Source organism: Camelus ferus, chromosome 28, assembly GCF_009834535.1.
Source record: "Camelus ferus isolate YT-003-E chromosome 28, BCGSAC_Cfer_1.0, whole genome shotgun sequence".
Taxonomy (NCBI): Eukaryota; Metazoa; Chordata; class Mammalia; order Artiodactyla; family Camelidae; genus Camelus; species Camelus ferus.
The window spans coordinates 638,346-653,156 of record NC_045723.1 but is presented as its reverse complement, the minus strand read 5'-3'; the positions used below and the strand labels follow the sequence as shown (position 1 = coordinate 653,156).

The window sequence follows — 14,811 nt, the reverse complement described above, 5'->3', positions numbered from 1 at the left end:
GTAAACTGACTATACTTCAATACAAATAAATAAATAAAAGAATGAAAAATTGTTTTTAAAAAATCAAGGGGTGCCCACATCCAGAGAGAATGTAGCCGGGATGGTATAGCAGAGGACTGATGAATGGACCATCATTTAAAACATTCTCTTAAGGATGGAAATCTTGCTTGTTCCCAATAATAAAGTTTTATGGACAGCAAGATAATTTTAAATGACAGCACATTTAAACCTCTGCTTACAGTAGCATAACCTGGCCCACTAGGAGACATACTCACATGTTTTCTATATAGCATCTGATAGTCCTGCTTCAAATTTGTTAAGGATGAAAACAACTTGAAATAAGCTACAAGGATACATTGTATAGCATGGAAAATATAGCCAACATTTTATAATAGCTCTAAATGGAGTATAACCTTTAAAATTGTGAACCACTATATTGTATACCTATAACTTATATAATATTGCATAGCAACCACACTTCAATAAAAAGTTAAAAATAACTTGGACTAGCACTCGAATATTTTAAAATGATTTTGGTAAATGTTACACTGTGTAACTAGACGATCCATTGTTAACCTTGTCCCCCACTCCATTTTCCTTTTCCTGTCCTCTTCTGTTCAAAGCCATTTTTCTTAAGAAAGTCCATGAATCTCCTCAGTGCCCTCCGACACCCCCTCCCCTTTCCCGGATGACCTGTTTCTAACACGAGGTGGGGGTTGGCAGGGGGGATCTGTGAGCAAGAGCATTTATTGTGGTGTCTGTGGGAAGGAACTGGAGAGGCAAGGCAAGCAGGCTTAGGATTGGTTGGTTTGACGAACTGCAGGGCTCTGGGGCACAGGGGTTGTCTCTGGCTATCTGACACCTGGCCCTGGGGTGATTCGGACAGGTGGATGGTGGCCCAGAGTGTGGGAGCCTGATGGAGAAGGTGACAGGGTGTGGGCGCTGGATAGGTTGGCTTGTGTTTCAAAACTGCATCCCTGGGCCGAGCCCACCTGAGGAGCGGGATGAGGAGGGAGGCAGAGGCCACGGCTCACCACGGCATCAGGTTGGGTTGTCCATCACAAGGTGGGTCAAGGTTATTGCCTTACGAACATCACTGCTATGAACAGTCTTATGTTCTGGTGTGTTGGCCTCTCATCCGCTCAGTCTCACTTCCTCTCAGCGTCTCTGTTTTCTCCAGCTGTTGCTGGGATAAGTGACTACTGGCGGTGCAACCGCAGCAGCTCACCACAGCTGTCCTATGTCCTTTCTGCCTCAGGGCCTCTGTGCCACCTGTGGTGTGGGACACTGGTAGGGTTCCACTGAGCAACGTGACCACCCAGGCACATGGAACATTAACACCCATCAGGACAACTTTTGACCCATGGGTACAGGAGCCAGTGGGATAAATACTCCCACTTCCAAATCACCAGTGGATACTTTTGAAAGCCATGCTACACATTTCCTCAGAGGGTACCCAACAGAACTGAGCCACACTGCTCACAGTGGTAACCAACTCAGTGACGCTCCCTGAGAGTGGCTTACCTTCCTCCGTGAGCCAGTCATTCTAGTCCCCCTACCTTTGTTCTGTAGGACCATGTCCCGAAGGGACTACCTACGTGCAAGTCCTCTTAGGCTCAGTTCCTGGGAAGAAGCTGAGCTCAAGGACAGGTGCACACACAAGGGCTCTCTAGAGTACATACCTTGTAGTGGAGTTGTGGGTTCTGGGGGGAAGAATGTTTCATTTAGTTACATCATGTCACACTGATTTCCAAAATGACTGTACCTTCAGATTGTATACATGTATGTTGTTTCAGCCACCCAGTCTACGACAGCTTGTTACGACAACTCAAGCCGACAGAAACATTGTCAAACTGTTTTCCAAAATCATTTTTTTAACCTCTTTATAGTGCTACTAGCAATATATGAGAACTACAAGGGGTCTCCAAATGGCTCCTCTTACACACGAGCTATTTCAAATTGGAGCTCAGTTACTTGGCTTAGTAACATTTTCCATAGATTTCAGATTGGTTTATTGTAAGCAGTCCTGAGCTGTCATGTATATGCAGTTCCAGAAAAGGACCCCTCCCCTACCCCAACTAGCAAATACTATCAGGTTTGGCTGCAGGAAATTGATCACTGATATATTTATAAGCAGATCTGACTAGGGACGGGGGAAAACAGATTTCAGATCCGCTGCTTAAGCATTACTTCTCATTAACAAATACTTCGTCAAGGACAACGAGAGGCACATAGTCAAAGGTAACAAAGCACTATTTAAAATTGGGGGCCTGGAAATGTCCAAAAGGAGCCTGAGATGTCTCCTTGAGTCAAAAAAAAAAAAAAAAAAAAGTAGACAAGACCAATGGATCATGTCAAAAGAGCCAACTTGAAAGATCTTCCACTGGGAAAAGATAGAATTTAAGCATCCAAAAGCATAAAAATGATGGTAGTTAAAAAAAATCTAAACATACATTTACGGTACTTTTCGGCAACTGCACTCTTGGGCATTTATCCCAGAGAAATAAAAACACATGTCCTGCACAAAAACCTATATATGCACCATTGCTCATAGCAGCTTTATCTGTAATAGCCTCAACCTGGAAACAACCCAAATGTCCCTCAATATGTGAATGGTTAAATCAATGGTGGTGCAGCCATAGCATCAAATACTCCTCAGCACTAAAAAGAAACTATTAATAAATGCAGCAATTCGGGTGGATCTTCAGAGCCATGCTGAGTGAAATACAGCTAGTCTCATAGGTCACATATGGTATGATTTCATTTGTATAACATTATCAAAGTGACAAAATTACAAAGATGGAAAACAGATCAGTGGTTGCTAAGGGTTAGTGATGGTGTATGTGTGTGTGTTTTGGTGTGAGTGGCTATCAAGCAGCGGCAGGAGGGAGATCTTTGTGGTGATAAACAGTTCTGTTCATCTTGACTATGGTGACGGTTACACAAATCCACATTTAATTCATTTCTTACGTAACATGAGATCAGTAAAATATTTTCTCATTTCCACTGATACCTGATATCATGTTAAACGTGAATTGTTCCATTCCTTTTAAATACCATAATCAGTTACATAAAAATGGATTGCTTTACCAATGATCTATGCTTCATTTCAACATTTTTTAGGATTTTGCTACAAAGAGGGGAACACTGCATCAGCAGGATATCCTCATTTGTAGCAGCCATTGTTGGAGTCATAATTCTACCCCACTTTAAGAAAAGTGCAGGGGAGGGTATAGCTCAGCAGCAGAGTGCATCCCTAGCATGCATGAGGTTCTGGGTTCAATCCCCAGTGCCTCCATTAAAAAAATGAATACATAAGTAAACCTAATTACCTCCCCCTCCAAAAAAAAAAAAAAAAAAAAAAGAAAAGAAAAATGTAATATAACCAAAAGAAGTTGGGATGCTTTAAAGGGCCAATGAGTAGGTCTAACAGTGCTATCAAATTATTGAGTTTTTTACCTCCCTGCATACAAAAGCCCAGGACCAGATGGCTTCACTGGGGAATTCTATCAAACATACAAAGAAGAACATACACCAATCTTTCTCAAACTCTTCCAGAAGACTGAAGAGGAGGGGGTACTCACAAACTCATTCTATGAAGCCACCATCACCCTGATACCAAAACCAGACAAAGACTCTACAAAAAAACAAATTTATAGGCCAATATCACTGATGAACACAGATGCAAAAGTCCTCAACAAAGTATTAGTAAACAGAATCCAAAAGCACATAAAAAAGATCATACACCATGATCAAGTTGGGTTCATCCCAAGGACAGAAGGATGGTTCTACATGCAAATCAGTCAATGTGATACACCACATCCACAAAAGAAAGGACAAAAACCATATGATCATCTCAACAGATGCAGAAAAAGCATTTGATATAATTCAACATCCATTTATGATAAAAATTCTTACCAAAGTGGGTATAAAAGTAACATATCTCAATATAATAAAAGCTATTTATGACAAACCCACAGCCAGCACAGTACTCAATGGTGAAAAGCTTAAAGCCTTCCCGCTGAAATCTGGAACAAGACAAGGATGCCCACTCTTACCACTTCTATTTAACATAGTATTGGAAGTCCTAGCCGCAGCAATGAGGCAAGAAAAAGAAATAAAAGGGTTCCAAATCGTAAGAGAAGAGGAAAACTGTCACTATAGGTGGATGACATGATACTATATACAGAAAACCCTAAAAGCTCCCTATGAAAACTCCGTATGATAAAAGAATTTGACAAGGAAGCAGGTTACAAGATTAACACACAGAAATCAGTAGTATTTCTTTACACTAACAATGAAATATCAGAAAAAGAAAGCAAAGAAACAATCTCTTTTAAAATTACATCCGGGGGGAGTGTATAGCTCAGTGGCAGAGCCCATGCTTAGCATGCGCTAGGTCCTGGGTTCAATCCCTAATACCTCCTTTAAAAATAAATAAGTAAACCTAATTACCTCCCTCCACTAAATAAATAAATAAATAAATAAATAAATAAATAAATAAATAAATAAATAAATAAAATAAAATTGCATATAACAAAATAAAACACTTAGGAATAAATCTGACTGAGGAGGTTAAAGACTTACAGGCAGAGAACTACCAAACACTGATTAAGGAAATTAAAGATGACTTAAAGAATGGAAAGATATCCTATGCTCTTGGATTGGAAGAATTAATATTGTTAAAATGGCCAGATTACCCAAAGCAATCTACAATGATGTATTACCTCACATGGGTCAGAATGACCATCATCAAAAAGTCTATAAATAATACATGCTGGAGAGGGTGTGGGGGAAAAAGGAGCCCTCCTACACTGCTGGTGGGAATTTGGTTTGGTGCAGCCATTATGGAAAACAGTATGGACACTCCTCAAAAAATTAAAATTAGACTTACCACATGATTCAGCAACCCCAATCCTGGGCATATATCTGGAGGGAACTCTAACTTGAAAAGACACATGAACCCCAATGTTCATAGCAGCACTATTCACAATAGCCAAGACATGGAAGCAACCTAAATGCCCATCAACAGAGGTCTGGAAAAAGAAGCTGTGGTATATTTATACAATGGAATACTACTCAGCTATAAAAAAGAATAAAATAATGCCATTTGCAGCAACATGGATAGATCTGGAGATCGTCTTTCTAAGTGAAGTAAACCAGAAAGAGAAAGAAAAATACCATATGATATCACTCATACATGTAATCTAAAAAAAGAATAAAAGAAGACACTAGTGAACTTATCTACAAAAACAGAAACAGGACTCACAGATGTAGTAAACAAACATATGGTTACCAAGGCGGAAAGGGGTGGGAATGGGGAAGGGATAAATTGGGAGTTTGAGATTTGCAAATACTAACTACTATATATAAAATAGATAAACAAGTTTCTCCTGTAGAGCACAGGGAACTCTATTCAGTATCTTGCAGTAACCTATAATGAAAAGAATATGAAAACGAATATATTTATGTATTCATATGACAGAGACATTATGCTGTACACCAGAAATCGACACATTGTAACTGAGTATACTTCAGTAAAAAACAAAACAAAAAAAGTGATTGAGTTGTTTTTCTCTGCCTCACTGCCTGAGTGGATCTTTCTACAAATTGCATTCTGATTGGGGCACTGCCAAGAGGAAGGCAACATGTCACCATCAGCCTTTGCTTGTACCAGTCTGCATTCTGCAAACTTTATCTTTCTCTGGAGAATGATCCATGAGTTTACCACCAACACAATTTCTCAAATTTCTCATAGAAGTACTGGGAACGACCCGAAGAAAAACAACAGAGGGAAAAATTATTCTCTGAATCAGTTTATGTATGATTCACCAAAACCAACTCCTTGAAACACATATAAGCATAAAATAGTGCTACATCTATTACGCACCTAAAATCTTCTTTCTCATCAATACAAAAGCTTCAGCACTTAATACATTTTTAAGAATAGAAAATCTGTTTCCTTGTGTCCTAGTGAAATAACTAATCTTACACATTAGCATCACTTTCCCTAAAATAAATATTTTCACGCACTAGGACACATCTGATATGTGGATCACAAATTTCTGTCCATCATTCAGGGTGATGAGGGTTTCCTGTCCCAGAGGAAGGCTGAGTTTGATGGTGCTTTCCGTGGCCTTATCTTCCAACAATATCTGGATGAGCTGCCGGGGGGGAAATAGTTATAAGGAAAAGACAAAAAGAGGAAGTTATACTATTCCCCATTTCAGGACCCACTGATTGAATTCTCCTCCCACACCTCGCCCCCACCCTGGGACCTACTCCAGGAGACTCTGAGTTCTCAGGGGAATGCCCAGCAGCTGGTGAGGACTTCGTGGAAGGAATCTCAGACCCAGGATGATGGGAGAAAGAGGGGGCCCAGGTAGTGGGAGCAGGGGGGCTCTTTTAGGAAAAGGAATGTGGGCCTGTAGTTGTTTGTGAGGGCTCAGAGCTAAACAGCACTGCCATTAAAGACACAGGAGGGTCGGTTCTGAAAGTCAGGAGGGAACCCATGAAACACCCCCAGGTCCTCGGGCTACAACGCTCATCACTTCGGCTGTCTTCCAGACAGACACCGAGCCCCGTGCTCTCAGCAGCTCTGAGCTGACAGAGTTGGCTCAAATTCCCACACAGACCCTTCCTCCACCACCCGTCAAATGTACCCATAGCTTAGGGGGAAGGCCAATGAAACCTGTCATTGGTTAAATTAATGCTTGACTGGGTAGCAACAGACTTGGGAGATTTGCTGATGCTGCCTTACGAGCAAGCTCTCAGGTACCCAGTTGCCTGAGCAAGTCTTGCAGGAAAACATGCCTCCCTGCCCTTAGCTCCGAGGGTACTCGGAAGAGGGGCAGATCACTGGACGTGAGTACTTTCAAATGGATAGATATGTATTTTTCTATCTGACTTTTTAAATTACCCACCCCTTCCCCATAAGCTAACATATTTTGACAAAGATGTGCCCAAGATAACTTCGAACACAAGGTTAATAATGGAAGTACAGTTACCGCCTAATCTCTCTAAATTCAATAATAACCATCACCAACCAATGGAAAGATGTTTTTCTTCCCCTCTCATAGCAAAATGAAACAACACTGTCTTCAACTTTACCCTATAGCTGAAGTCACCTGTTTTAAAACATTTTTGCCAGGCTTTAATCCCTGAGCACACGACCTAAATTGAAAACTGTGTAGTAGGTTTTTAAGAAGAATACCGTTTATTTAATATCAGTAAAATTTCCCCCTTTATTCATAAACACATTTGGCATCTTACTATTTTGAGCTTTGCTAAGACAGAGAAGAGGGACAGATGGATGTGACAACTGGATGCGATGACCCCGGTGGTCATGGTAGGTGTAGGGCAGTGCTACACTGTTCAGAGGAGGAGGCTGCCCCAGGTGTGCAGCAGAATGGACGTTGATGCCTGGCAGGTGAATGCAGACAGGACACAGAGGACGGGCTTCTTTGCTGATGATGGGTGCAAACGCTGAATAATGAATGCCACGAAAATGAGGCGAGCGTAACTTTTTGGTGTTAGATGGTTTAAGTCATTATAGCCAATTCAGCAGACGCACATGAGCAGAAGCAGGTTTAATTAATCTCGGATGCATATTCCCTTAGATTATCTGACATTCATCTGCTTGTACTGCTTTATTATGTAGTTTAATTAAATATGTAATGTCTTCTCTCTTGTTTCCGCCAATTAAATATAGGTCAAACCTCACCGTAATGAACTTCGGAATTGCTGGGGGATGGGGTAGAGAGTGTTCTGGAAAGGTTTTCAGACCAGGAGGTTTTTTTGGAGAAACAGTAATGATGACTAGGGTTAAGGTTACTTACTATGGTCTAAGAATTTTATAATAATTAACTTATTTAGACCTCATGGGAGCCCTATGGAATTAGATCTATTGATTCCCATTTTGTAGATGAAGGAACCGAGGAACAGATAAATTAAGCAACTTGCCCAAGGTTCTCAGCTCATAAGTGAAAGATGGAGAACTCGAACCCAGGAAGTTAGGTACCAGAACTGCCCACTTGCTTCCCCAAGTGATCAGACTGGAAGAATTTCAGTGCTTGTCACTCAGCTTGGCGGGAGTGGTGACCTGTCGCCCCATGAGTCTAACCGTGCCAGGCAGGCCCTGGGAAGGCAAAGCACAGGCCATCCACACATTCCACACCTACAACGAGCCAGTGCCCCAGGGACCTGAGCTGCCAGTGAGCGACAGATACGCTGTTGTCATCACCCCCCGGGCAAAACCAGCTAAAGCAAAGGCGGATCTAGAATCCTGTATCCTTGTTTGGACGATGTGACCTCCTTGAGTTTCTTAACCACCTGATAGTTCTTAGCTCCCCGCAAACACTGTGCGCAAGCTGGGGCCCTGGCGTCTGTACCTTATTGCTGGTGGTGGTGTCCACCAGGAAGCCCGGGACCCTGACCACCACACTGTTCCCAGCCGGGTCACATCCGTCCTGGCTCCTGTGTCTCAGCGTCACCCGGGGGAGGTCCGCACCCAGGACTTCAGGCTCCTGAGCAGGTGAGCCATCTGGACGGTGGAAGGGCTCCTGGTCTGGTGGGACAGGAGGCTGGTCATCCGGTAGCATGTCCTTCAGATTTCCCATGTCCTTGTCCTCCTCTTCCTTTTCTAGGCACGACTGAATTATGTGAATCATGTATTCCAAAAGCAGCAAATGAAACAGGTGCCAGGAGCCTACATTTTAAAAAACAACCAGAAATGAATAATTCAATAGATTGGCAGGTGAGCAAACCCCCGTGAAACCAACATCTTTCCTGGGGCTTTTAAGTCCTGTGTGCTGGAGCTTCACGCCCACGGCTGATCCTGAGAGTCCTGGACAGGGTCCATCACCTGCCAGCATCCCACACACAGAGGACCCCAGCAAGGCGGCTACTGGACAGAAAGCACAGGGAGCCTATTGCATGGCCTGAGCCATGAAAGGGAACATAAAACCCAGCTAGTGTGGGATGGGAGGAGAGCAACCCGACAGAAAAAATGGGTGCCCTTCCCAGAGCTGGAGGACCTGTCCCTCCGCCTCTTGCAGCTGACACGAGGGAGAGGAAGGGAGGAGGCGGGAGGGATGTGTTGCAGCTGGCATGGCTGCATCTCCTGGTGGGAGGTGGGGAAGGGAAGCATCCTCTGACCTAGGCCTGCATGGGCTGTCATCAGGGAGTTTGGGGGCGGCAGTACAAGAGGGTTTGTGGCTCAGCTGAGTGCTCCGAATCCCAAGGACTTTGGTTCCAGGAAAGAAAAGGGTAATAAATGTTCAGCTGAGAAACGGGGGTGGGAGTGGAGAGGGGCTCCAGCATATTACAACTGCTAAAAGATAATTTAATGAAGGTAAAACCACGACTCATACAGATATGAAATGAACGTGTATGAGAGATTTCGTGGAACTCAACTTGGGTACTAGTAAGCCATTGCAACTGATTCAAAAGAGGACTCAAAGTGCTAAACGTACAGTAAAGCATGCTGCTGACATTAATTTACAAGCAGATGCCAAACAGATCTGCCCCCAGGGCAGTCATCAACTGTACCCACCTGACACACGAGTCTGCGTTTCTGGGGGAGAATCATTTGCACTGTTACCCGTTTGGCACAATTTACAGAGCCGTACAACAGGGCAAAGACAAGGAGAGGTGGCAACAGCCTCCGAAGGGTGTTGAACCTTTCTGTCCATTTCAAAGATTTACACCACGTTCATTACTGACAGATCTTCGGTGAGAGGTGCTGTCTCTGGGAGACGGCATGACCTGGTCTGGAATAAGCCTAACCAAAACACAACACCTGGCTTGTTTAACTCTGTGACACCATGGTCCACATGAAGAGGGAAGACGCGTGGTGTGAACACTCTGACTTCACACGGAGGGCCAAGAAGGAAGAGGGGGAAGCACCAGCCACAGGGCTGGGTGTCGGTCTGCGGCTGCCCGGGAACTCTGCTCTGGAAGAGCGTGAGCATAAAGCAATCACTTTGATCTTCAGTTAAGGGGGAGCCTCATTACTAATGGGGGTGGGCTGCAAGGCTGCTTACAGCAGCAACCCCAAGGAGCTCCAGTGTTTGCAAAATGGTCTAGAGGAGGGCTTGTCTTCCCCTCCTCTTCCACGTCCCCACTGGGAGGGTGTCTGGCAGGGATTCCGCACCCTGACTGGCGTGTGAGCTCATGGGGTGGAGGCTCTGTCTCTCTTTCCAAGGCTGTCAGCCGAGTGCCCGGTGCCCAGTGCCCAGGAAGGTGCCTGGGACTTTGAAGGGTCATGCTAATATCTGCTGAAATGAGGGATCCCTTCCATGGGGCTGGAGGGTTCCGTGGTGAACTCCCCCTCCCACAGCTCTCCTACGTCTGCATCACAGATGTGACAGATGTGACCTGCCCTGAGACAGGAGGGAGGGGGCAGGGCACAACCATGAAAAGAATGACACAGCCACTGGGCACACGACATACACTGGCTAGAACCAACGAGGCCCAAGATGGCAGATTAGGCTTTAGGCAGACCCTGAGCCTCTTTGCATGCTCACTGTGTTGTATTAGGGGCTTAGTGACACTCCCGCGGGCTCGGTGACAGTTCCCAGGCTGAGCATAAAAGGCCAAAAAGTAGGTGCGGGCCCGATTCCTGTAAATCCCCGCCCCTTCCCCAAAACAGTTGGAATAGCTGAAATAATCCTCCCACCTCTCAGGCTACGAAATCACCCAGCCCATAAAAATTAACCTCCCCCGCACCTCGGGCCGCTCCCCCTCCCGAGACAGACGGAGCTCTGTCTATGGAATGTGTCTCTCTGAGCTGGCTTTCCCTTCACCACGGCTTGCTCTTGAATTCTTTCCTGTGTGAGAGAAGAACCCACTCCCCGGTAACAGCCCCTGCAGAGAAAGACCATCCACTGGACCAGAAAGTTTGCAAAACAGCCGCTGCTTGACTCCAACATCTGCCCACCCTGGGGCCTCTACCCAGTTGTTACGCGGGGAAGTTAAATCCAGGTGCCCCAAAGAACTCATTTTTTTCCCCTCCATCTCACTCAGGAGATGGAGAAAAAGAAAGCGCTTGGAGCTTTTCTCAAAATGTCCTGAAGCAAACAATTCAAAACCCCAGAGAAAATGAATATATGTATATTCATGTATGATGGAAGAATTGTGCTGCACACCAGAAACTGACACCACATGGTAAATTGACTGTAAGCCCTGGAGGCTTCCTGTGAGTTGGACAATGGGAGGGGGAGTGGGGCGCGGTCCCGCTGTTTAAGGGACTGTCACGCTGCCGTTACGAAAAGATCATCGTGGTTTTGTCTGTGTTGTGTTTTAATAAAAAGGCAAAAAGATGAGGACTGGGTTCCCCACAGCAACATGGAAAACACTTCTGGTGGAAAACACCTGTAAAAGGTAGAATCCAAAATGCTGTGCATCCCCAGACTCACCGAAGCTGTCCCTGTGGCAGAGGGTCATGGCTTTGCTCACGGCCGTGAGGAGGAAATTCCATCTCAGCTGGAAAGTGGCAGCCAGTCTCATAAACTCCTCTCTGCTTCTGCTTGGCTATTACATTTTTTGGAAGAAATTTTTTAAATGTCAGGGTTTATGATAAAAACCCAGAAGAGCAGGCTCTCAAGTGCACACCTGGGTGGGGCCCAGACACTCTCCAGGGGCCGGGTGGGGAGAGGAATGAAGAGAGATGTGGGAGAGGAGGCTGGAGCCTGCTTCTGGTCCCTGTCATTCGTGGACAGGATTCCAGGCAGAACCCCTTGAAGTTGGCGGAGAGAAGGCAGGAGGTGGGAAAGCGACCTAATTCCTTTTTCAATAGCACACGATTTTTAAAAAGAGGTCACTTTTGAAGAGAGACAGAGGAGCCCTGCGGGGCGGCCTCGTTGAAGCCCCAGTGGTGGTTGCCGTTGGTGTCAGTGGCTAATTTACTGTTGCCACATCTGACACTGTGATACAGGGGTGCAGCACCCCCAGCCACGGGAGAGCACAAAGCTGGCCACTGTGAGTTAGCTGAGGCCCGGAAGGTCCACCTGGGTGTCCAGCGGGGCCAATGTCATCGGACGGCCTGAGTGGCACTAAACTGGGGACCAGGGAGATGCCTCCGCGTGCAGACTAAGAAACTCCCCAGCAGATTGACAGCAGCCTTGGGCCACGCGTCACATGCGTCACAAACCAACGGAGTCACACGAATTTCCCAGCACACATTGGCCTCTCTGGGGTCTCTTGCATGAAGACCACCTACGGGGTCAACCTCAAGTCTCCCAGGAAGAGCTGCAGACTGGCTAGAAACGAGGAAATGTCCTTTCTCTCTTTGTTTCTCCTCAGCCCCCAAAGGACACCCTGGGCTCCAGGTGGCTATGAACCCCCCTCGGTAGAAGCATCCTCCTCCACGACTTCAGACCACCTGGAGCGGGGCTCCCGGGAGGAACTCTCCTGGCGGTCAACACACACACACACACAGACACGGACACCTCCTAAAACCATCCAGAGAAGCAGCAGTGAGCGGTCTCTGCACAGACGTTTACACCATAAACGTTATCAAGCCCTCCTCCGCCTGCCATCAGGGTGGTACCACTAGTTCCTATGCTTGGAAATGAATCTTGGGCCCAAACTGCACGAGGACCAAGGGAAAATGAAATGACACAGCTGAGTGCCTCCCGCTGCTGATGCCGCCGGATGCTAATGACAGAGGCCACCAGGCACCTCGGACAAGCCCAGGGCTTCACATTTGAACAGCCTGAGCATTTCACTGACAACAGTCTGCTTTTTATCAGCCAAGCTGTTGCACAAAAACAAGCCCTTCAAAGGCAGGTAGTTACAGTTAATCCCAAACTCCTACATACACTACCCTATATAAATTAGATAAACAACAAGGTCCTACTGTATAGCACAGGGAACTGTACTTAATGTTTTGTAATGAGTTGTAATGGAAAAGAACCTGAATATATAACTGAATTTCTGTGCTATATCCCTGAAACTAATGTCATACATCAGCTATACTTCAATAAAAAATGAGGATTTTTTTAAAAAAAGGCAGGCAGTTACAAAAGCACCGTTTTTCTGAGATGCCTCATTCGTGAAGGCTACAGGGGCGAGGATGGAAACACTGTGTTACGTGGTCTCGGATGCAGGGCCCGCCTGTGCTCTTCAAGGCAGGACAGGTACCAATGGTCACAGTGGGCTGATCTTGGGTCAGGCTGAGGCTGCGTGAGTGTCCAAAGAAAGGAACAGGATGGGAAGCTTCCTCCTATCGAATGGCTCTGCGCCTCTGCAGTCACACAGCTGCCCACGTCACCACTGGACGAGCGCGCCCTGCCCAGGACCCAGGGGGAGGAATCCGAACCACACAGGACCTGGAATGGTATGTCCGAGGAGCCGAGAATGGAAACAGACACCTGCTGAGGATTGGAACCAGCTTTCCAGCTCCTTCCTGAGTTTTCGGGGATGGGAAGGGGGCGGGAAAGGAATGTGGCCCAGGTGTAAGAGGGTCACGTTCTGGAACCAGCCTCCTTGCTCGCTCTCTGCCGCAGAGATGTCCTTCCTCTTCCTAAACAGGTCCTCCACTTTCCTGCCGTCCCCGCCACCCCTGCTGCCTCTCTCATGAACGGTGTCTCCCTTCAGCTTACCTGAATCCTGTCCACCCTTCACCACCCAGTGTAGCCCGCCCCCCTCACCAAGGCCTTTCCCACCGGCCTCAGCCTTCAGAGGATGACGCCTCGAGGGCGGGAGGCCTGGTGTTCAAGGCAAGGATGCTGTGTCTTCCCGGACAGCATTCTCAGCTCCTGCAGGGCAACTGCTGACGCAGGTGATGACAACGGAGCCAACAGGCCTACTGAGGTCAGTCCCAGTGACACGTCGCCCAGAAGGACCCAATCCACCCACATCCAAAGCCAACTCATCTTTGCTTTTGTGAAATCAAGCCTGAGGCTTTACAGGGACTTTCTGAAAAAAAAAAAAACACCCAGACAAGCACTGTCCTCCTCAGACAGACAAACCCGTCTTCCTTGTAAACACACCTGCTGGGTGCAAACACACTCACTCCTGCTCCCTTGTACACATACTCACCTGTACACTCACGCTCACCTGGACACACTCAACACATGCTCACCCAGGCACACATATGCTCACCTGTACACACACACCACGCACACATGCTCACCTGCACACACACACACCACACATTTATGCTCACCTGCACACACATACACACATACCATATACATATGCTCACCTACACACACATACACAATGCTCACCTGCACACACACACACACACAACCCCCTACATGACGGCTCAGTCCCTGAGATACCATTTCCCCATCCTTAACCCCCATGCCAGCCTTGACACAGTTCCTGTCCAAAGCTCTAGAAAAAAACCTTTCTACCAGGTCATGGGCACTCAGGGCTAAAACATAGCTAGAATAACCAACAGCCACTTCTTGCCTTTAGAAAAAAACCATGGTTTTCTACCTGGAAGACCCGTGCTTGGAGATTTGCAGACAGACAATTCAGGAACACGCTGAGGTCTGTTGACGTCCCCAGCAAAGAAATTAAACTGCTCAAACCTATAAAGAGATAAAACAAACAGAAAGACTGGGAGCAGTGTAACGGAATTTCTCTGCAGGTATTTGTATACCTGGTAACCTGGGGGACCAGATCTGAGCAACAGTTCAGATGAATTCTCCGAGGCCTCACACTCATTTTCAACACAAAGGCTGCCTTCTAAGGCCGGATTCGTCACCCCCAGGCTGTCTTGTTCAGCGCCATATGCTTTTGCCTTTTAGCAACCACCTCTGCCCCTTGTTGAAATGGGAAGAAATGTTTTGAAATAAT

The 14,811-nt window shown here is 46.2% G+C and overlaps 1 protein-coding gene across 1 annotated transcript in view; it reads right to left on the bottom strand.

The window, feature by feature from the left end:
• Window positions 1-5,800: 5,800 nt before the first annotated feature.
• The window catches only part of RFX8 (RFX family member 8, lacking RFX DNA binding domain), a 48,266-nt gene continuing 39,255 nt past the window's right edge, over window positions 5,801-14,811 (bottom strand). Inside the window, 4 exon segments of the mRNA XM_032469479.1 lie at window positions 5,801-6,164; window positions 8,391-8,707; window positions 11,418-11,532; window positions 14,449-14,543. Coding sequence (XP_032325370.1) covers window positions 6,033-6,164; window positions 8,391-8,707; window positions 11,418-11,532; window positions 14,449-14,543 — 659 coding nt within the window. The 3' untranslated portion in view covers window positions 5,801-6,032.